Source organism: Acanthisitta chloris, unplaced genomic scaffold, assembly GCF_000695815.1.
Source record: "Acanthisitta chloris isolate BGI_N310 unplaced genomic scaffold, ASM69581v1 scaffold25068, whole genome shotgun sequence".
Classification (NCBI taxonomy): domain Eukaryota; kingdom Metazoa; phylum Chordata; class Aves; order Passeriformes; family Acanthisittidae; genus Acanthisitta; species Acanthisitta chloris.
The window spans coordinates 6,814-31,113 of NW_008686872.1; the positions used below are offsets into that span (position 1 = coordinate 6,814).

The 24,300-nt window shown below is 41.8% G+C and overlaps 1 protein-coding gene across 1 annotated transcript; it reads left to right on the top strand.

Moving 5' to 3' along the window:
- Positions 1-308: 308 nt before the first annotated feature.
- ARID4A (AT rich interactive domain 4A (RBP1-like)) lies at positions 309-16,917 on the top strand (the record flags this gene model as incomplete). The annotated part of the gene is made up of 13 exons (XM_009080376.1): positions 309-381; positions 2,679-2,773; positions 3,081-3,178; positions 4,519-4,747; positions 6,576-6,829; positions 8,095-8,292; positions 9,622-9,706; positions 10,124-10,256; positions 11,503-12,627; positions 13,180-13,284; positions 14,546-14,761; positions 14,956-15,102; positions 15,888-16,917. Coding segments are annotated over 13 exons (2,862 nt in total), but the record flags the coding sequence as incomplete, so codon positions are not given.
- Between the last annotated feature and the right edge of the window lie 7,383 nt (positions 16,918-24,300).

Here is a 24,300-nt window from a genome sequence, read left to right on the forward strand (position 1 = left end):
TGTGAACTGTTTCAGGCTTGCAAATAACAAACCTCTTCTGTGTTAGAAACGTGTACCTTAAGTGTACTAGTGTTTTCATTCTTTGTCCTGCACTGAGGCTTTTCCTGACTTGCATTTTCTTTTTCTCCTCCTGAGGTATCATTTCAGTTTCCTGAGAAAGTGCCATTTTCTGCATATCTCACCGTTGCATGGTTGCAGAGCCAAATGGGAAGTGGCTTGGGTTTAGTCCTTGCTGTTAGGCTTTTGTAGAAATAAACTGTTACTTTGCATATTTGCTGTTTTCATTCCGACTGCATTTGTTTTCACAGCCTGAGGAAGAGCTTGATCCTGAAGAGAGGGACAACTTCCTCCAACAGCTTTACAAGTTTATGGAAGACAGAGGTAACACTGAATTTTCATTGGTTGTTTTGGGTTTTTTTTATCTTCGGTCCACGTTTTAATGGCACAGCACTCAAGGGAAACTCAAATCCTCCCTGAGGTGTTTTGGTTTTGTTTTGCTTTGACAAACCTTTTTTTATGTTAACAACCCCTGTTAAATAAGCCCTTGGTTGATGTCTTGTTGTGACAGCCCTGGCTGGGAGCTCTGCTGCTGTTAGTCTGGGGCTGGAACCTGAGGAGGCTGTTTCATGGCTGGTGAAATCCAACCAGCAGAGAGTGGGAGATGTGCCATCCGCAAGTCTCCTTGCAGAACTGTCTTCATCGTGCCCAGATGCAGCAGTGAGACTCACCTGAAGAGACAACTTGAAAGATTCTTCTTTGTCCTCTAACTGGAACAAGAAAACAGTATATTTTAAATGCCTGTCTTCACAGAATTAAGTGAGACTGCAATAAATTAGGGGAGTTGAAGCCTTGGCGTAAGACAAACCTCAGAAGTGCCTGTGCTGTGTGTAGGGAGCAGGATGTACCTGCTGACTGGCAAGAGCTGCTGTTGCATAAGCCATTTGCATTTGCAGTTGTGATGAGGCTGACGTTAAAATGGAAGGTTTGCTGTTCCTTAGCTGCACACATGCCCTCACTCCTCCTTTTTTAAGTATATCAAGCCTGCAAAGTCTTGTCTTTTAGAGTATATTTGTTCTAGTCATTTTACTCATGAACTCACCATTTCAATTCAAATGCAGTGTTTATCCTGCAGTGGCCTTGATGGAGGTAGATGACAAGTGCAACTCCTGTTCCTTTACTTTTTTTTCCCCCCTTATTTTTCCTTGACAGAAGTTAACTGAATGATGTTTCCATAGCAGCATGTAGCACAGCAAATGATGTATTTGAATTTGTAAAAAACAGAGCTAAAAGTAAAACAAAGTGCTTGTAGTGTCTAAATATTTCCTCCTTTTGGTGGGTCTTTTAAATCAGTGGGGAAATCAAATTGCCTTTGTAGAAGAAGGTCTGCATCCCTACACTGGGGTTCCAAATCTGTTCAATATTGCCAGTCCTTATCACATTGATCATGTATTACAGCAAAGTGTTAGGAGCTCATCCAGAATGATTTTGAGGCCTCCTGTGTGTAACCAGCATTTCTGGAGAATAAGCTGCCTCAGGGGAGTAAGAGGCTGAGTTGAGGAGGGAAAAACCCCTCTGCTGGTGGACTAACCCAGAGTTTTCTTTTTAAGTAGCCTCATTCTTCCCCCTTTTGTATTTTTCTTCTTCCTCACTCCCTGTCTTAAGCACTCATAGACTGCAAACCAGGTAGGGATCATGGTAGGGACCTGTGAAGGCAAAAGAAGGAAGCATTTGTGCCCTGAACTTGAAAACTCAATCTGGAAACTGTTCTTTAAGCCAATATGTCTATTGAGCAATGCACAGGACTTTGTCAGCCCTGGGACTTTCCCCTGCCTCTTTCCCATTTTTTCTGTCTCTGTCCTTATAGCAAGATTTCTGTTCCCATCAGATTTGTTCTACATTCTGTTCTCTCAGTCTGAATGTTTTGATTCGTGCAATTATGACAGTATTCCCAAAGTCCTGTAAAATTACTTTAATGATTCCAAGTATAATTGCATGAAGATGAAGGGGGATAAGAAGCAGCAGGGAAGAGGTTTGATATTCTTCCTTGCTGGGAGGATTATTGTCTGTCTGCAGCCACTTGCCCCAAGTCACTTTTAGTTTCTCCTTTTGCAAATAATTATTGTTCTTTATGTCATTGTCACTCAACTGATCTGAGTTCTTTCTTTATCCTGGAACTGTCCCAGATATTCATGTCCAGTTAGAACTTTGTGCTTTTCCACATTCTGACAATTTGCCTCTGTGTCTTTCTCATCCAGCATTTCTATTGCTTCCTCATTCCTTCCAACCCACAGTGTTTTGAGTTAATCTCTTCACAGATCACTGTGCTCCAGCATTCCTCAGGTGTTCTGTAGAGCTTTCTGCAGTTCTGGCTCTCCTCCCTGCTCAGGAGAGGAGCAGTGGGATGCAGCCAGTTGGATGGAGGTTATTGCACAATTGGACAGGGATTTTTAATAAACTTGGGTGGCTAATACCACCCAGAGCTCAGTGATGCATCCAGTATGGGGTGAAGCCTTAGTTGGTGATTGCAAACTACTGACTTGACATATCCTAAACTATTAAACACAGATTTTAAAATGCAGGAGGATAGTGGTAATTAACTGTTTAGTTACTAATCAAAGGAATGGAAGAGGTAATTTGCTGTTCTTTGGGATAACTTGTTCCTGGTTTGTTTTATTCAGGTACTCCTATCAACAAGCCACCAGTTCTGGGCTACAAGGACCTTAACCTCTTCAAACTCTTTAGACTGGTTCATCAGCAGGGTGGGTGTGACAATGTAAGTGTTGGATGTTTTCTGAGCTAAATATGTCCATTCATAGCTAGAAATGGTTGTCCAGAGAAGCTGTGGCTGCCCCATCCCTGAGAGTGTTCCAGGCCAGGTTGTCTGGGGCTTGGACCAACCTGGGCTGGTGGAAGGTGTCCCTGCCCATGGCAGGGGGTTGGAATGAGCTAGGCTTTAAGATCCCTTCCAACCCAAACCATTCTGAGATTCTAAAAGGCTGTGGCTTGTGGCTGTGTTAGATACAATGTTCTTGGTTAACAAAACCTGAAAATTTCCTCTCTTCTCTTTTTCCCCCCCAAAGATTGAGAGTGGAGCTGTGTGGAAGCAAATTTATATGGACCTTGGCATTCCTATTTTGAACTCAGCTGCTTCCTACAATGTAAAAACTGCTTATAGAAAGTAAGTTCTCGTATTGTGTAACGGTGACAAGTTTTCCCTTTTTTGTCAGTAGTAGTATGTACAATATTGAAGCAATTTCTGATAGTTTAGTGAAACAGCAGTTCACATTCTTCAGTTAGTGAACAGTTCTGAGCATTCACCAGTGCTGAGGTGGAAGAAAGGAAGGAGCACTCAGAGCTGCCAAAGTTCCTGTTGCTCTAACAAGAATTCTGCTCGTTTTCTTATTAAGCAACATCCACTTTCAGCATGTGCTGATGGTATTTCAGAGTACAACAAACAAATGTATAAAAGAAGCTTTGGCTAATGAACTTTGTAATTTGTGGCCATTACCAAGAAGAGACTCTGTCCTCAGTCTGGAGGTGCTGTGTGCAGTGAGAACTTTATACCGGTTGCTTTAAATTCCTGAAAAAAAAAGTCTAAAAATACATGTTTCAGATTGCATATTTAAACATAATCTTGGCAGAATTCATAGCAGAATGGCTTTAGGGCATAGCTGTGCACTGCTGTGGTGGATGTGACAGGATTAAGTAGTGAAATCATTACTTGTAATGAACAAATGCATAAATCTGTTTCTTCTTGAGCTTTGGTTTTCAGTTGTAACTTTGGAAATGGCAACCTTTTAGGAATGACATTTTTCAACCTCCTTTTCTAAATCAAGATTATTTTTATTATTTATCCTCCTGGAAGTTTGACAAGAAACAATTGGTGGTTTTGAGTGCAAGGGAAGAATGAGGTTCTCCTGACTGGAACCTAAGGAAATTTGGATGTAGGGATGACTAATGACTCAACTCATGTTAATGTTGATGAAAATGAAACTATTCAGACTATCTTCAGAGGGATTTGAACTGGGCACATGTTTAAGGTCTGTATTTTACAGAGAAGAGTGTTTATCATAAAGAGTAATTGGTAAATATGTGCTGGGTTGCTGTTACAGTGCAAATGTTGAAGTTGTTTGGACACATAGTTGTTGTAACTTGCATATTTATGCTGTGAAGAATAAGCTACTTCATCTCTCTCTCACCTATGACTGGATTACAGTGTGCACAGGCAGTTACCAGAAAACAAGCTGATGCTGCTTGGCTTTACTGTCATGAGTTCTAACTGGATGGGGATGGAGTTAAATCTGTGTGTTCTCTTTCACCATTTGACTTGTGGACATAATTGTTTCATTTCAAAATCTCCTCTGGCTGTTTAATTGGGTTGGTTTGGTTGTTGATTGTTTGTGATTTGGTTGGTTTTTTGCTTTCCTGATGTTACTGAGCAGGAAAATATGTTGTATGCACTTGAATAAATAGAAACTAAACCATGAAATGTAACTGGGACCTTATTTGTGTCTACAGGTATCTTTATGGTTTTGAGGAGTATTGTCGTTCTGCAAACATTCAGTTCAGGACCATCCACCACAATGAACCAAAAGTGGTAGAAAACACACAGAAACACGTGGAACCAATGGAGGAAAGTGTAAAAGAGGAACAAAAAATGCCCCCAACAGAAGTTAAAAAAGAAGCAGAAGAGAATTATTCCAGCAGTGAAAGTGAAAAAGAAGAGATAGAGCTAAGGTCCCCAAGGGTGAGTGGTTTGAACTGGTTGCTGTTCAGTACTTAACAAAACCCCTTTGTGTAGTGAGCAGTTTTCCCTGGGAAGCAGGTGAATGTTGGAATTGGTGTCCTTGTACAAGCAGAGGGTTCTCTGAGTGCTAACTGTTACTTACATTCTACCTGCAAACAACTGGGTTTGATTATTTCTTCCCATTCTACCCCATCCATGGGGTTTGCTCAGGTTGTGTTGGATGCCAGGTGTGTTTTGATTCAGAGGTGAGTTGGGAGCTACTGAGAGCTGTGTGTCATCTGAACAGTGAAACACAGCAGGACAGTCCTGGTTGTGCATGAGGATTTGCACAGGTACATGGAACCTGGAGCTTTCTGGCAAGAAGCAGGAACATCCAAGGCCTAATCCAGCTTTAAGAATCAGAGCAAGACCCACTTCACTGAATTGGTTTATATCACAATCTCCTTTCTTTTAGTGAAAGAAACATACCAGTTTCACAATATGTAGACAAAAGTAGAGGGAGGAAGACTGAAGTTTAGCCTTCATTTGTCTTTGAATGCTGTAGAGGTGAGTGAGGGTTGTTTTAGCAGCTACCTAGGTGAGAGCAGTGACCCATCAGCTACTGAATACTGAACCCAGTAGAGAATATGAACAATACTTTCAAGGGACTGGAATGTGACTGCAGCACCACTGAATTCTGTTAAAGGACATTTTGTGCTCCTTATGGAACACCATTACTGAAGGACAGCAAATTGCTGCTTCTTAGTTGTTCAAGTTGTGAGGGTCCTGTGCAATAAAAATATAAGTCTGTTAAAGTACTTCTTGCAAAACAGCTCTTCAGGCAAATATGTGGCCTTTCAGATTCACAGAGGGAAGGACATATGTAAGCACCAGCTGAGATTTCTGTTACCTATTAGATTTCTCTGTAAATGAAAGTGATTGTTCCAAGCTGTATTGGCCTCAGTGAACTTCCTGACATGACCTTAGCTTTGTTCTTGGTTAGTTCATTTATTTTTTGATGGTTTTTTTTTTTTTGAGAAAACTGGTGAGAGGATAAAGAAATGGAAGAAATATTTGTCTTTTTTAATAATTGGTTCTATTTTGTTACTTTATTAGTTATTAAATATTATTTGGTTATGTATTTTTATTTTATTAACCCAGTCACCATTTTTTCAAAGTACTTGCCATTATCCTGCTGTGAGTTGTAATTATTGCAGTGCCTTCATTGCTGTCACCTTTGGGTGGCCTCCACGTAGTTTATCTTGTATTCATGATGTGTTTTGAATGTTCTGATTTAATAGCAATGATCCTATCAAGAAACTTTTAATAAACGAAATCAGAAACCTGAACTAGATCACCAAGAATCAGTTGCAGGTTGTCCCAGGCAGCAATTGCCTAACTGCTCCAGGTGCCTTTTAAAGATGTGATACTTAGAGTGTTTGAAAGGTGACAGATTTCTGGTGTGAACTCCTCAGGTGAGTGTCAGGGTTGAAGATGCTGAAAGGAAGTTTGATTCTGTCAGGAGTCCTGTGTAAGCACTTTAATCAGTGCTATTGCTGTGGCTCAACAAGACATTTTGGCCCTTTCTATCAGAGCAGCAAACCTGACAGGTCCAAACGGATGTCCCGAAATCCTCCAGCAGTTCATCACAAACTCATCCTCTTTCTTCCAAATGAAGCAGCTGATAAAACATTTAAGCTTTAATCTTAATATTTTGCTTTTTTTGTGTGTTCTCTTCAGCCTTTCCTCTCTACAGGAGTTGTATGTTCCCCTTTTTTGCTGAGATTTGAAGAGGTTATACAGAAAGCAGTTGACAGAAGTGATTCGAGTGATCTTGTTTCTGTTGCAGGGCCGGAGGAGACTCGCCCGTGATGCAACCACCCCTGCTAAAAAAGATGGTGAAGAGGATAAAACACCAGACAAATTAAAAGACAGTAACAAAGAAAACAAGGATGTAGAGGAGATACCTGAGAATGCAGAAAAGAAAGAAAACGAAACTCCTCTAGGGAGGAAAAGTACACCAAAGCAAAAAGAGAAAAAAATTAAGAAACAGGAGGATTCTGATAAAGAGTCAGATGACGAGGAAGAGAGGCAGAGGGAGAGGTAAACACTGTGCCACCTTCCTGTGTGTGTCTGTGCCATGGTTGGGTTGTACTCCAGGCAGGAGGATACACAGAGTGGGAATTGGGGCTGTAATTCACTCAGCCAGGCAGGGAAGGGAGGATTTTATTTAAAGCTTGTGGAGCCTCCTGTGCTTCATGGAAGCATCTTTGGTAGATGCCAGACAGTATTTCATTCTCTTGAAGGTCTTCCCAAGGTTGTGTTGGTGTTGTACCCATAGGCTGCATGCAGGCCAGGCTGTAGGTGTGCCAGGAGCTGTGGGGACACTTCTCTGAGATATGAATGGCAGAGGGAGCTGCTCTTCTCTTGTGCTTTTGTTTAAGTATCTGATGGCTGGTAAAGCTACAGGTTGTTTTTGTTGTATGTCAGATGACTAAGGCATCAAAGAGTTTTCAGATGTTTCTCGTCTTATTTGTTTGCCACAACAAGGCAGTTGATTTTTTATTGAAACCTAGCACAGATTTCATTAGGATTCATTCGTTTCATTAAGATTTCATTAGATTTCATTAAGAGCAAACCCACAGTCTTTCAGTGTTTTCTTTTGTGTGACTTTTCTGCAGTTTAACTTTTACATTATGTCAAATTCACCCTAAAATAGGGAGAGAATTACAGGTACAAATAGGTTAGATTGTAATTCTTGCAAATATGTTTGAGTATAATGTTTCAGGATTAGCCATGGGTGTAATAAGTGGTGGATATAGCAGCTAAGAGCAGCTGTGTAGACACTTCTAGTCTTGGTTAAACAACTTGGATCAACGTTTTTTTCCCAATGGAATAGTATTTGTATCCATGAGAGGATCAAATTTTGTGCAGTTAGTAAACTGCAGCCTGCTAAGCAAACTGTAGAAGAAATAGTGTCTCAAAATCAAGTCTCTTTTAAAAACCAAAGTTAGTTCTGTCTTATTTAGGTGCCAAACACTTAGATCACTTAATCCTCTTTGTATTATCAAAATATTCTTTTGAAAAATAATCTCTAAGCTTTGAGGTAGTTGTACACCTAATAATTTGTGTTTAAATTGTAATATAATCTTCTGGATACTTTTGGCACTTACTCCTAATCTCCCTGAGGCCTGTTCTTGGTTTACAAAGCTGTGTCTGAGGTAGCTCCAGGGACAGGGCAGGGTGCAGAAAAGAAAAACAACTTTTCTTGCAGCCTTTTTTCTTCTGTGGTAGCTTGGCTATGCTCATTAAATGTTAAACCATGATTGTCACTAATTAATGGGCATTTAAAATACTTTTTCCTGCAGGGAGGAGATTGAGAACAAAGGAGACTCAGAAGGTGAGGAGGATGAGGAGGACACAGAGCCCTGCCTGACTGGAACCAAAGTGAAAGTAAAATATGGCCGTGGGAAGACTCAAAAGATTTATGAAGCCAGTATTAAAAGCACAGAGATTGATGATGGAGAAGTTCTGTATTTAGTTCATTACTATGGTTGGAATGTCAGGTGAGGATAACAAATTGCCTTTCACTTCCTTGTTTGTTAAAAGGATTATCTGCCAAGGGGGTTTTTTTTGTAAAAAAATCAAGGTGATCAGTGATATGGCTCCAAACTGAATTAGCAACATAACAGGCTCTGAATCTATTGCACTTCTATTACTCGATGATTTTATGACCAGAAGGTCATTTTTCACCACTTTTCAATGTTGGTAATTTTGTCCATGATACTGCATTGAAAGCTCAGAATATAATTACTAGTTGTTACCAAGTTTCCATCTACCTTAAAGTGAGTAATCCTCACTCCTCACAGAGATACCCCTGAAACTTACTTTGTCAGCACTATCAGACTTTGTCATTTAAGGGAGTCATTGATAATGGTGAATGCATCTACAAGGAAGTGTATGAAGCACTGGAATTTTGGCAACAAAATATGTTCTTGTGTTGAATGGTAATGGTGGCTGTAAGGAGCAGTTGTTTCCTGTAGAGTGGGTAGGAGAGGGCTAAACAGCAAAGGACCACACAAAAAATGCATCAAGTGCCTCTGGCAGCCAATGTTTATATTTGGTACTGCTGCAGAAGTGGCTTGTTTTGTTGGTGTTCTTGAGAGCCTTGTGGTTATGTAGACACAAATACCACAAAATTGATGACTTTAAAAAACACAACACTTCTGGTGTATCACTTGGTGTTCCAAATCTATGTGTTTCTAAATAAATAAGCTGATTTCTGTGGCAACACAAAGTTTGTGTGTGGGGATATCCCCCAAGTACTTATCTTCACCCTACTCATACCTCAGGAGATTCTGAGGAGCATTAGTAGCATATCTGTGCTTTTCAGAATCTCATCCAGGTTGTTGCAATAATTGAAGAACTTTGCCTTTAAGAAAAAAGTTACATTTCATTGTGTGGTGACAGTGCCTTGTGTGCATGGTGTGGAATAGCTGACACACTGTAGCTGACTCAGTCCCTGAGCTCCAGTGCTTTGCTGGCAAGAGACAGGGAAGTTTGCAACTCCATTCCCCCATTCCATAAATTATTTTATGGGCTAGAAATTAGATTCATCTTTCTCATGCCAGATACTATATCCATGTGAATACATACTCTACTCTCATGGAATAGTTTGAGTTGGAAGGGACCTTAAAACCCATTTAGTTCTACTCCCTGCCATGGTCAGGGACACCTTCCACCAGACCAAGTTGCTCCAAGCCCCATCCAACCTGACCTGGGACCTTTCCTACATCTCTTTAATAAATATTTTCTGTACCTCAGTCTTTTAATCCTCATATTGCAAACAACATTTTTGTCTGCAGAGATAACAGCATGTTGTTGTTTCCTCCTAGATACGATGAATGGGTGAAAGCTGATCGGATCATTTGGCCTGTGGAGAAAGGAGGACCAAAGAGAAAACAGAAGAAAAAAGCAAAAGTAATTATTTCACTAAGTTTCTTGTACAATATTTAATGACTGTCACTGTTGTTTAAAAAAAAAAGGGATTATTCAGTCCATAGTCTCGCCTTTTAGTAGAGAAGGAGATGTGGTTTGATCAGCAGTGAAGCATTAACACAGACATTTTGGGTTCAGACTGAAGAAGGGAAAGTCTAGGTTGGATGTGAGAAAAAGTTTTTTACTCTAAGGGTGGTGACACTGTCCCAGGTTGCCCAGGGAGGCTGTAGCTGCCCCAACCCTGGCAGTGTTCAAAGCCAGGTTGGATGAGGCCTTGAGCAACCTGATCTAGTGAGGAGGTGTCTCTGCCCAGGGCAGGGGGTTGGGACTAGATGATTTTAAGGTCCATTCCAACCCCTAAATTCTATGATTCTATGAAACTCATTGTTTTCCCCTCAGAATAAAGAAGAAGGTGAGAAGGAGGAGAAGAAGGATGAGGAGAAACAAAAATCCAAGCGTGGACGACCCCCTCTGAAATCTACTCTTCCATCAAACACATCTTGCAGCTTACCCAAAACACCTAATAGTGAAGGTAAATCAGGAGCCAGAGGTGCACGGAACAGCTTGTCAGATTCCCCACCATTCCCAAATGGAACCGAAGGTACATCTGGTGCTGTGTTCTGGCATGGAGGTGCATGTGAGCTGTGATGTCATGCAGTGCAACACAGTGTTGTCAGCAGCTTGAAAGTCCTACTTTAACCAGACAGTTTACCAGCACTATAAGAAAACAAAATTTTTGGTGCAGATTTGACTCTCTAAAAATTAATACTTGTGATTTTAATTTTAGCAGCACCTCGCAGGCAGACCAGACGTAGCTCAGGAATGTTTGATTCTGATAGAGGGTCAAACGGTGAGTGATCTCAGTCCTGTGTATACCTTGAGGTTTTTTCAGTACCTTTTGGAAAAGAGGTTTGAGCTTGATTTTTTTTTTTTTTTTTTTTTAAAACCTTTTTTGTTGTTGTTGTTGTTGGGATTTTTCCTTTCTCCTTGTGGATTTTATTAAGGAACTACTTGAGCTGACACTGCTGAGGAGCACAGTTTGCTCTTACAGAAGAGCCATGGCATGGGAATGACTGTGCAAGTCATTCCATATTCTTCAGCCAGAGCCTTTCAGTCCTGGTATTGAACAGCCCAAATCCAGAGCTATAATAACAGTCTTTATTGTGGGACTTAAGTCCTCAACCTCAGCACTGCATCATCCAGCAGAGTTGTTAATTATACACAAATGACAGTGACATTTTTGGTGTTTCTAAGCCTCTGTGAACAAGAATGAAGTGAAATCACAGTTCTTTTAGCACTGGTTCCTGAATAATCTTCTGGTAACATACTAACACTTGTTCTGTGTGTGGTGCATCACTCATACAACAGTTTAGCAAGGAGATGTCCATATTGGGGTCTAGAAAGGTTTGGGTTTTGAGGTTTTTTGTGTTCTGTTTGGGAGTGCATGGAGGGGGAGAGTGGTTTTTGGATCATGCAGTCCAACTCCCTGCTCCTTGCAGGATTACATCAACTAAATCATATGGCTCAGAACATCATCCAGATCCTCCTTGAGCTCTGACAGTGCCACTAGAACTCTGACAGAGCCACTGCTATTGCTGTTCCATAGAAATTTAGGTAAAAATAAGAAGTGTGTTGAATAGCACAGGATTTTTAATCTGGTAACTGATGCTAACATCAGAGATTACTGAAAAGAGAGATCTTTGTATGGTTCAAATAGGGAATCGTGTTGTAATTAATTATTCAGGGTGCTGTTTGCTTCTTTTTAAACTCTTTTTTAGACTCTGGCACATCTGATAGTGAAGCAGATGAGTCATCTGAAAAGAATTTGAATGAAGAATTTTCTCCAGAAACTTCAGAACTGGAAAAAAGTGACAAACTCCACGATGAGAAACTAGATGAAGAAAACCCAAAGATTCCTCATGCATTGAAAGAAAATGACAGGACCCAAGTGCAGCCACTAGAAACACTGAAACTGGAAGTTGAAGAAAGTGAACAAATTGTTCAGATTTTTGGGAATAAAACAGAGCAAATTGAAGAAATCAAAAGAGAGGCTGAAAAGTCACCTAAGGGGAAAGGGAGAAGGAGCAAGACAAAAGATTCCTCATCAGAGAACACAAAGATTTCACCAGGAAGCCAAGAAGAGGTGGCAAATGAGTCTCTTACAGAAGCTGAACGATTAGATGTGTCTTCCCTGGACTGTAAGGATCTTTCAAGCACTACTGAGAGTGAAACAGAGCCTGCTGCAAAAGATAAGAAGCTTTTGAAAAGGAAAACCTTGGAACAGTCATCACCTGAGAAGAGAAATCGTCGAGAGAGCGAGATGGAAGTGCCAAATATTGTATCTGAAGAGAGGACCAATGAATGTAGTGGAGCAGAGGAATGTAGAGGGCTGAGTGCTGAGGAGTCCAGGACTGAAAATGAGGAGATGCCATCCCTGGTGGCAGAATCGGCTTCGCACGTTCAAGAGCTGAGGAATGACAACTTCCAACGTCCATCCGAAGCCAGCGAGAACATTCCCTTAAAGGATGAGGATGACACAATGCCTCAGATTGGTCCTGAAACTTTGCTGTGCCATGAAGTAGACTTGGATGACTTGGATGAAAAGGAGAAGGGCAGCAGTGAAGACACAGTACCAGAAAAGCCAGACCCTAATGCTCCAAATTCCACCCCTTCTGCCTTACCCCCTGCCGTCCAGTCCGGCTTTTCCGTGGCCTCTCCTCTGGCTCTCAGCCAGGATGAGTCACGCAGCATCAAGAGTGAGAGTGACATGACCATTGAAGTGGACAGTGTGGCAGAAGAGTCTCAAGAAGGTCTCTGTGATGAGTCTGCTAATGGATTTGAAGCCAGTACTCCATCCAGCAATTGTAGTATAGCTGTGCAGGAGAGAGAGATGGGAGAGAAAGGTGAGAATTTCATGGGAAAAGTCATTCCCTACTCTGATCATTTCTGTAGTTGTCTTAAGTTTGGTGTCACTTGGCTAAAAATTGCTGGTTTGTTTTGTGCACTGGTTATAGAATCACAGAATGGCTTGGGTTGGAAGGGACCATCCAGTCCCAACCCCCTGCCATGGGCAGGGACACCTTCTGCTAGACCAGCTGCAAGCCCCATCCAGCCCGGCCTTGGACACTTCCAGGCTTGAGGCATCTGCAGCTTCTCTGGGAAACATGTGCCAGTGCCTCACTAGTGAAGAATTTCTCCTAATACCTAATCTAATCCTTAAGGCCATTCCTCCTTGTCTTGTCACTCCATGCCCTTGTCCCAAGTCCCTCTCCGGCCCTCTTGGAGACCCTTTAGGCACTGGAATGTGCTTGAAGGTCTCCCAGAACCTTCTCTTCTCCAGGCTGAACATCCCCAGCTCTCCCAGCCTGTCTGATTTTAGATTTCTTTGTTGCTTATAAAAAGAGCTTGTTAGAGGCAGAAATATTTGAGGTGTTTTGTTTTTCCTTCTCACCCAGGACATAAAAGGCCCAGTGACAGCAACAGTGGGACACTGGCAAAGAAACAAAAGCGAACTCCAAAGCGAACTAGTGCTGCAGCCAAAAATGAAAAGAATGGAACAGGTACATTCCTGGAGGGGGAGAAGGGGGAAGGTTATCCTGTCCTGTAAACATGTATAAGAGCTCACTGTTCCCACTGTTACCCACTGGTTCCAGTGCATGGGACTTCCCTGTCAGGGTTTTCCATTCTTATTCATCATCATTACTGGTGTTAAACTGGAGGGAACCTCCAAGCTCTGTGGTTGCAGTGTTACTGGGAAATCTCTTGGCTATTTTATATTACTTAGTTAGGAAAAACATATAGTATTGTATATATTAGGAGTTACTAGGTACTTGCCATTATGCTGATTTTTATGTATTGGGTTAGTTATGGATGTGGGAGAGGGGAGCTTGTTCTGAGAGGAAGCATCACCTTTAAGTCTTACAACAGGTGTTTCTGATGGGGGAGAGACTTCCAATTTTCGAAGTACAGAAAAAATGTTTGATGCTAAAGATTCCTTTGGCTGAAAGACTAATCTTACGTGCTTTTTCGCTCAAGTTTGTGACTAACTTGCTACACAAATTTGGATTTTTGTGTTTCTGTAGCTCATTTTTCAGGCATTCACAGAATGGTTTGGGTTGGAAGGACCTTAAAGATCATCTAGTCCCAACCCCCTGCCCTAGGCAGGGACACTTTGCACTAGCCCAGGTTGCTCAAGGCTTTATCCAACGTGGCTGTGAACACTGCCAGGGTTGGGGCAGCCACAGCCTCCCTGGGCAACCTGTGCCAGTGTCTCACCACCCTCGCAGGGAAAACTTCGACCTAATACCTAATCTAAATTTCCCTTTTTCAATTTATACCCATTACTTCTTGTCCTGTCCCTGCAGTTCCTAACAGAGAGTCCCTCTGCAGCTTCCCTGGAGCCCCTTCAGCTCCTGGCAGGTTGCTCTGTACAGTCATGTTCTACTCACCTATATTAACGCAGTTTTAATCTTTCAAAAAGTTGTTCTAGTCTCTGCTTTATATTAGAAAGCCAAAATAGTTGAGTTACTAATCACTGCTCTAATAGTCTTACTTTGTTAAGTTTCTTCATTGCTTCTGTAAAGAAGTGTCTGTCACATTTGAACTAAAGGTCTCATCAGCCCTTGGCTTGTCCTGCATCAGTGCTGAGAATTCATTGTAAGTTGTGTCTGATACTGTATAGAGAATCTGAGATGTTTTTCCCTCTTGTGTATTGTGGGATCTCCTGAGCAGGAAGGAGCAGCTTTTTGTTAATTGCTTTTCTGCTATAACCACAGTTTTTAAAATGGGGTTTTTCAAGTCCAAATTAAATTCTTACTACAGGACAAAGCAGTGACAGTGAAGACCTTCCTGTCCTGGACAGTTCCAGCAAATGTACTCCTGTGAAACACATCAATGCATCCAAACCACAGAAGATTTCTCGGTCACCTGCAAGAGTGATTTCTCCTCACATCAAAGAGGGAGAGAAGGATAAACACAGAGAGAAGCACCACCACCAGAATGCTTCTCCCAGAGTATACAAGTGGAGTTTCCAGCTCAGTAAGAATTCTTTAAGTGACTTGATTAGAGAGAATTGAGGAGAAAATTTGTTCTGAAAGAAAAACATGCAAATTTGGAAGTTCTAAATGAGGTGTGGGCTGTTAGGGCATAGGTGTGGAAGTGTGTTACCTTGAATTGCATTCATTTGCTTAAAATCACCTTGATGAAGATATTTCTTTTCTTTCCACTTTTAGATGAACTGGACAATATGAGCAGCACTGAAAGAATCTCCTTCTTACAAGAAAAGCTACAGGAGATACGAAAATACTACATGTCCTTGAAGTCAGAAGTAGCAACCATAGACAGGAGGAGAAAACGATTGAAAAAGAAAGACAGAGAAGGTAACTTTGCTTTCTGATTCTCATCAGAAGTTAATTTTCTTGAAAACATCTAACTCAAAGCAACTTGAGCTTAACTGAGGATAATTTTTGACAAAAGGAAAGTGTTATCAGTTGTTTGTTTGCATATTATGTGTGTATGTGTCCATATTTAACTCCCTGACAGGGCTTGGAGAGAGGTGGGGGATGTCTCTCCTGCCTGCAGGGAGAGGGCTAGAGGCAACAGTCATAAACTGAAACAGGGAAGATTCAGAGTAGATACTTGAAAAAATTTCTTTACTGTTAGGGTCTTCAGGCACTGGAATATTGCCCAGGGAGGTGGTGGAGTCACCATCCCTGAAGTGTTTCAGAGGTGTCTGGGCCTGGCACTGGAGCATGTGGTTCAGGGGCTACAGCAGAGTGGCAGGTTAATGTTGGATATGATGATCTTAAAGGTCTCCTCCAACCTTAATGATTCTGTGATATTTAGAAAATATTTGTGGCTTTTCAGAACTTTGGAATGTTGACTATTTTATAATCGTGTATTAGAAACTTGAACTTCCTAGTGCAAGCTTGGTCTGATTTCTCAGTCAGTGCCATGATTCAGTTATCTTTTCAGTGGATAGGACAAGGTTAATCCAGTTTCTGTGGCTACAGCAGTGAAAGCAATTGACAAAAAAATCTGTTATCAGGTTTGTGTGACTGTGCCACTTCCTTGAGGTCTTTTAAACAACCTGATAACCAAGGAAACCTTCCCTGTGACACGTGCTTTGATCATCTGATGCTGATGTGTTGTTTTCTGTGTTCAGTGTCTCACACAGGAGCATCCATGTCATCAGCTTCCTCAGACACTGGAATGAGCCCATCGTCGTCTTCTCCTCCCCAAAACGTTCTCGCTGTCGAGTGCAGGTGATAGACATTTCTCTGCCTTGCCAGCAGCTTGCTGCCATGGACATAAATCCTGAAATTCAACCACAGAAAGCACTCAACTGGTTTGACATTGCCAAGTATATTCTGTACACACTTCCACTGCTGGACTGTACCTGTTCTCCCCTCCTATTTTGGTTAATTTACTGTTCAGAGAAATTAAGCTCGTTGGTATCTGAAGGTTTGTAGGCACAACGTGAACATTCTTGTCATTGTGTTTGGTTTTGTTTCATGTTTGTTTGTTGGTTTTTTTTTTCCTTAACACAGAGAAAGGGCACTTAGCAAATTTGAAAAGTTATGTCCAGTGAAGCATTCAGGTGTTGTAGGGTGATCTTAAAAACAGCAAGTGCACCAAGCAGACATCAGAGTAATTACCCAAAAGAACTGAGTAACTGCTGCACTTTGACCAAGCTGTACAGTAACTCTTGGTGAGCAGTTCCTCTTTGTGGAAGCACTTGCTATACAGAACTGCCAAAGTATGTGTTCAGCAATGTGCCCAGTTTTAAAGGTGTAAATGGGACAAAATAAATTGTGAAAGGAAGTGTAGTTGACTGAAAACTACAGTTGTAATAAGTCTTCCACTTTTTATAGGATTTTTGAGCACACGATTATGCAAATATTTTAATGTTTATTAATGTTTACAGTGGAATTGTGAATAGGTTTTCAGTGGACTATCTTATCCCTTGACAAAAATATTTTGTCTTTTTTCTATGTAATTTCAGAGTTTTTATTTTGTTACAAAAAGACAAAAATGAAATATATAACAACGATGAAGTTATTTAACAAGATTTCTAAAGCTGAAATTTTTGTGTAAAATAAGGTATCTTGCAACTTGTTAAATATATTTATTCAGACATTGGATGTTGTATTTTTATGTATTTTTTAAAATATTAATAAAATTGGAAAAAAAAATTCTAGGTTAGTTCACTCTTTGGACAAAACATCCTTATGAGTTCTGGCTCTTCAGGAGGAGTTATCCAGTAGCCATGGCTGTCCCTCCAGTGGATCTGTCTGCGTGTCCTCCCCACACAGATCTCAGCAGGCACCTGGGATAAACCAAACTTTGATTTGGCACCTTTGGCAGTCCTACTACTTAACCTTGTTTGGAGGAACAAAATTTCCTTGGGTTGCCCTTAAGATATGTTGTCTCAAGTTCTTTTGTTTGCTATTACTGCCGAGTAAATTTCTTACCTCCCAAAGTTGAGATGTAACAATGAAGCAAAGCAACTGTGTGTGCTCTGCCCGTGGATTGTCCCAGAGGCAGATCCAGTTTGTAAATAACTCTTCCCCCACCATGTATTTAAAGCAGTTTGCATATACATTATGTATAAAAGTGATTTTTTTATCAATTTTTTTATTCATGTTTGTACATTGAAAGAGGTTCCTGACCCCTTTTTCTGTGTTTAATATACTGTAGAGTAATACCATAGATGCTCTAGACTGTATATCAGGATATTCTGGTCCACACGGCAGAGTCAGAACGAGACACTAGTGCTGGAGTAGCATTACTAAAATTGATGTTTCTTGACATTTCATTTTACAACATTTGTCAACTTGTGATTCCAATTCCTTCCATTTTCGCAGGAAATTAAAGAAAAAGTACTCTTGTAAATGCACTTTTTCTGTCTTTTCTTAAGCCAAGCAGAACTCTTGCAATGTAAGATGAGTATGGAGCTCACTAGACAGCGTTAATAAAGGCCATGTTTTGAACATAGGCTTTAGGTTCTACTTTTGTTGAAGTAATTGTTCTTGTAAATGTCTGGACTTAACCTAAATAGGAAAATTAATCTCCATAAATTCCTGTAAAGACTTTTTTTTTTTCCAGAGCTAACTTTTACTGTTTAATCCTCTAATAGCCACGAATAAAAGGCAATGCTCACTTCAAAGGAAGTAACATGGGTCACATGTTTAATGTTTGCAGTAGCAAATGTTAAATTCAGTGAAGTAACAGGATTAATTATATCTTATGCAGGTATCTAACCTGTCTACAACTGTGTGAGATCTTAAACAGGCACATACACTCAGCAATCACAGAGGATGGAGTTGGTCCTGGCTGTACCATGGCATAAATGTTCTCAGTGTGTGTTCTCAGCTGATTGCTGCTCCCTGTCCCTTAGGAGTGGTTAAACCACTGTCTGAAAGACTCAAGGTATGTTTCTATGAATCACAGAATCAACCTGGTTGGAAAAGACCTCCAGGATCATCCAGTCCAACCCTACTGTAGTTACTAGACCATGGCACTAAGTGCCACATCCAGTCTCATCTTGAGAACTTCCAGGGATGGTGAATCCACCACCTCCCTGGGCAGCACATTCCAATGTCTGATCACTTTCTCTGTAAAAAATCTCTTGCTAATATCCAACCTAAACCTCCCCTGGCAGAGCTTGAGTCTGTGCCCTCTTGTCCTACTGCTGGTTGTCTGGGAGAAGAGACCAACCCCCACCTGACTACAACCTCCTTTCAAGGAGTTATAGAGGGTGATAAGGTCTCCCCTGAGCCTCCTCTTCTCCAGGCTGAACACCCCCAGCTCCCTCAGCCTCTCCTCATGGCACTTGTGCTCCAGTCCCTTCACCAGCCTCGTTGCTCTTCTCTGGACCTGCTCCAGCACCTCGATATCCTTCCTGAACTGAGGGGCCCAGAACATGGAGCCCTCTCCAATGGGTGGTTGCTCCTTGACATGGACAACTTGCTTCCTTACTTCCTCTCTCCACTTTTCTCTAGTACTCATCAGAGACACACACAGCCCCAAAACAGCTCACATTAGTTCTGGTCCTAAACCTGCAGAGAAAAGTAAACTTTCTGCCAAGCTGCTGGCAAAGCCTCTAGCATGTTCCTGATTTCCTGGTTTTACCTTTCTGGGAAGCAGTTAGCCAGATTATTCACATGTCTACAGTAGTTCCCTGTGACATTTAAAATACCACAGGGAAAAGAAGATTAGCAAAGTATCATTGGACTGTCCTGGATTAAAGGTGAAATCAAGAAGAAACTCTACTAAGATCTATGATTTCTAAGTTTACTGTAATCCCCTTATTGATGCTTTGTTGACATAAATTCCAAAGTGTCTTCCATTGCCTGGAATGAAGGTTTATGCTGTTGAAGACACAGCAATTATGGTTATACAGAATTGGGTTTTTTATAATAGGAGATTAGATGTTGTGTTTGCAAGAGCAAGCAAAAATAAAGCCCCTTTTGACAGTCTTTGTGCTGTTTTGCCTTCTGAGCTTCTACAGTTTTTTCTCTAAATTCTGTTATTTCAAGCTTACTTACGAAGTAAAAATGATTTTTAAAAAAGATTATGGGAGTAAACACTGTTAAAAAGAAGAGGGATTAAGAGAATGATGACTCTTCCCTCACCTCCTGCAATTGATACAAAGAACTGGCAGATTTTTGGCAGATTTGTTAGTTTTTTATTAGAATATATCTGAAAGTTGGAAAAATCTTGGAGCATTTGCATGCAGGGACATAAGGTAAGAAAAGATTCATTTCTCTACTTGTTTTAGTTTTTTCTTTCCACCAAGTGTATCAGGTCCAGGTATACTAATGAGTTTTTAGTTTCTCTCTTAATGAGTTTTTAGTTTCTCTCTTGTGTCAGTTCAGCAACACTCAGATCTCTGCTTGGTTTTCACTCCTCCATCACATCATTTGTGTCTGAGAAACTTACTCTTGCTTAACCAATCTGAACAGCTCAGGCAGGAGAGGCAAAGATGTAGAACAGTAACAGCAAGGCATTATTTCCTCAGAGGTTAAGCAGATTCCCAGTAGTGACTACCAGTGAAAGAAGAGCATAACAAGGGCAAAGAAATGTGTATTTTCATGCAGCATAATGTGACCTTCACAGGGAGCAGCAAAGATCTTTAATTTGAAAGACAGCGGTAGGAAAGGTGATTAAATCCCTTCTTCACTATTTGTGTTGTTGTGCATGCTGGAGTCTTTTTAAAAGTGCAGTAGGAGAATAATCTAGGCAGAAATCTTCTGTGGAGGGAGCCAGGGAGTAATGACTACCAAAATTCCTCAGGATGGAAAGAGAGTCTGAATCAGGATTGTCAACTCCTGTGCCTGAGTCAGGCTGTGCACTGCTGAGAGCCCTTTGTCTCTGCAGACAGGTTTGTCAGCCAGATGGAATTTCACATTTAAGAATGAATGTTCTTATAAAATCTTCTTCTCTTCCCCATTAAAAATCTTCTTGACTCGCTGAGGCAGCCAAATGGATTTTCTGGGCAGCGTTTACTGGAATTCTTTTACAGCAAGAAGTCTAAGAAAAGCTGTTGTCTTCTTTGGAAGAAAAAGAGCAGGTTTGGTTTGATGGCTTGAAAAAATATGACAGATGAGCCAGAAACCAGATTTACCAGCTGAAACAAAAGATGAATGGGTTGACAAAAGTATGTTGAGCTGTTTACTGCACTGCGCTCTTGCCTTTTGCAGATATTGTAGACGAAAATCTTGGTTATTTTTACTTCTCTGTACTTGAGGTTTTATTATCTGCTACAATATGCAGGATAAAGACTACTTGGGTGACGTGAGGGATATCATAAAGCAGTGGGACCAGAGGGGATGCTGCCAGACACTGACTCACTGCAAGTCCAGGGGCTTAGGAAAGAGGCATTTTATAAATAGCTCACACTATTAAGCTATTGCAAATCTTGAGAAAATCCATCATTCTACCACATCATCTTATAGGATGATTTTTAAGAGGTGTCTGGGAGGGTTTAAAATTATTCACCTTTATTAGTTACCACTAAGTAGATGGGATTTGTTGGGATTTTATTGTTTGTTTGTTTTGGAAATCTGTGAGTTCCCCAAATTTCACAGGCATTTCTTAGTCCCGTCCATTGCTTTGGAGGATTATGTAAACTCAGGGGTTTGTGTTACAGTGTTACTGAGCTGAATATGTCCTTGTTTTGATGCCATTGGGTGGTGGATTTTGTGATTAGTCACCAGATGACAAATACCACGTTGTCATTTAAGGACAAGTGCAGAGGTGAGGCAGTGCTGGTAGGGCAAGCAGCCCTTCCAAGAGTGTAGGACTTTCCTGATGTCCTCTTTGTTTGGAATTACCTTTGCTATCTATGTTGCCGTTCCTGACACTTCCCATTTTCAGAGTAACCCTCGTGCCTGTTTCAGAGCAGGGATGTGCCATTGCTTCAGCTCTGCACCTGCCTGCTCTTCACACTAGTTACTACCTTGATGCTGCTGCTTATCCTACACCACTAGTCTTCAAACATGAAGAACTCTCTTTGTTTGATGACACTTGGCTTTAGTGCCAGCACAGCTCCCTTGGTGCAAAAACCACAGGAACATTGTGACACTTCCTCGCTCTGTGTCAGTGCTTGCCAGATCAGCATCAAAGCTCTGTTACAGCCCTGAAAACCTGCAGGTTGTTACCAGTTGTGTGTTTAGCTCTCACTCTGAGCTTGGCTGGGCAGGGACACAGTGCTGTGTTTGTTGCTGGTGATGTCTCTCTCTCTTTCCTGCTGTTCAGAGTAACCCCATGACATTTCCATTCCAGCACTGTTGGTGTCTTCAGCTATTTCTAAACTACTCCTCCTCTAATCCCTCATCTGGGTACAGTCTGACCTAATTTGCCATGCTCCTGCCAGCTCTGCCAGTTTCATAAGGAGGGGTAAGATGTGGAATTTGTATGAAATACTTTGGTATATTGCACAAGAGTGTTTTTTAGTTCTTTCTGTTTTAACAAGGCACTTGTTTATGTGTGTGCACAGCTTAAAACATCTCTTGATGCTGCTTCAGTTCCTGAAAATTGCTTCCCTTATAAAGTACAGTTAGAAGCTATTTTAAAAAGGGGGGAAAAAAGAAGAAGGAAAAAACCCAAACCCTTCAAACACTCCACTTCCCACTCTGTGAGTGAGTCCTGTGTGCCATCCAGGGAGTGTTTAGAGTCAAGTCCCCAGTTGCCTGTGTTGGGTTGGGTCTCTTAATTTGTTTTCTACACTCCTCACTGTTTTTCCTCTCTCATTTCAGTTGGCAGCTCTGTCCCAGCAGTGGCTCCAGCTGTGCCACCCCCACAGCCACGTGGTACCACACACAGGTCACCTCTGTCCCTGCTGCTGCATTTCACCTCCCTCTGGGACATCCCCCCCTCCTGCCCTGAAGGCAATCAAAACCTGTAAGAAACCTGTGGGTGTTCTGCTTCCCTCCACACACACTGACTGCAGGGCCCTCCCTCCCCACCCCAGCTCTGGCACAGGGAGCCCAGAGCAGCTCTCAGATTGGTGCTGTGGGTCCCCATGGGTGAAGGGTGAGTTACTGAGGGGGATCCTCACCACCAGTGCCACTGCCAACCCAGAACGGAGGGGCAGGAGCTTAGGAGTGGTGGCTGCCCAGGGTGTGCTGTCCTGTGGCAGGAGAATCTCTCTCTGCTAAGTGTTTTGGCAGTAGAACTCTAGTATGAAGTAAAATTTGATGTTGGTCTGTGCAGGTATTCAAAAGTATTTAACTCAGGGTGTGAGAGCAGCCCCTCTTCATCCTGTAGGAATAACGATAGGAATCATGTTATTCCCAGGCAGTGCAGGAATCTGAATCAGCTTTGACTGCTGCTGAGGTATTCTCCTTGGTTCCTGCTTTTTCTTTGGAGAACCCTGAACATGTAGCATGACTGAGATTTCTCTTTGGCCAGGAGGTACTTCAGAACATCCTGTGCAGAGTGAACCATCTCTGTGTCTTTGAGCGTTGATTAGATGTTACATTTAGCCTGGAGCCAGTTTCCTACAAACCCTTCACTGCTGGAATGTCCCAGTGCACAAGGACACCATTGCTTATTGCATCCTCTGCAAGTTCCTGCCTTCCCCAGAGCCTTGCTGGAGCTGGGGTTGTGTGGGCAAGCAGTGAAATGTGTTGTCTTCACTTCCAATTCTTCCCATCTTTTCTTCTTTTGTCTCTGCAGAATCATAGGATGGCTTGGGTTGGAAGGGACCTTTAAAGACCATCTAGTTTCAACCCCCTGCCATGGGCAGGGATGCTACACACTAGACCAGAAAAAAAGACCTCGGGCAGTCTCTGTTCCCTGGGGCAGCAGCACACACAGGAATTCACCATGGGCTTGGGCAGAAGGAGAAGGGAAGAGGGTCCCCAGTTCTATCTTCCAGTAAGGGCAGGATCTGTAAAATACAGAAATAGCCCCAACTGGTTTTTTAATTTGATTCTTTGAAATTTAGATTAGCTGCTCTTCATGTTACATGAACAAATGGTGACACACCAAGTGCACTACCTTAAATAGGTACACAGCTCCCTCTGAAGTCTTCTCACCTTCCTTTGGAGCAGAGGGAAGTCAGTTACAGCATCAAAAATTTTAACCAGCCACGGTCCATTCAAGCATTGTGCAAGTGTAGACATTTATTAGAAGAGTGATTTAGGGTCTTCAATATGTTTCCCAGTTACGTCTGTTTCTGTATGTGAGAAATCTTGAGGGGGGGAAGACATGACCATCATTTTACAGTCCTGAACTGCTAAAAGTGAATGTTTAATGCTCTCTGTGACAGAACCCAACACCAAAACACTGAGAAGCATGAAGTTAAGGTAAAGCATTATGTAAAAAATGCTAACATTTAGCAGAATTGTAACTTTTTAGGGTTCTTTTGATGCTATCTTCTTGAAACTCAAGATGCAGGCAGGTTGTACATTCAGGTGTCACAAGCTCTAATTGCTATTACAGGTTTTACAGTTTGGGCCAGACTCATTCAAGGAGTTTTGCAGCTGAACTCAGTGCAGTTCCCAAGGTTTGAACTAGATTCCTCAAATGCCATGTGCTGACTTCCTAACCTAGATAAGAGAAACGCTGGAAAAGGAGCTGTTGCTAAGCTCCAGTTCTCAGCTGAGTGTGTCAGAGTACAGAGGATTTGCCTCCTTGCACTGAAGCCACAGCCACAATCTGTCTCTGGCATTGGCTATTTCACCCACACTTCCTCACAGAACATTGCACTCACTCCTTTTCTTGCCTTCCAACAGAGCTCAGCAGTTGGAACTCTCAGCAGGGGATTACATAAATTAGGACTTTGCTTTCATCCTGGTGAGAATTCAAGGAACCTCTATTATAATCTTCCAGCTGATTGACCCGAAGGCTCTGCCAGCACTGCTGCTGGACAGGGCAGTCTGGAACAAGGCTCTCCTTGACCCTTCCTACTGAAATGGTTCTGTTGTCTGTGGGCTGACAAGGGACTGTGTGTGTTCCCATCCCTCTGGTGCTGACACTCCTGCTGGAAGGATCTGTGTTCCTGTCTCTGCTGCAATGAACATCTCCAAATGAGTGTTTGTTTACCAGCTCTGTTTCACCAAGCCAGG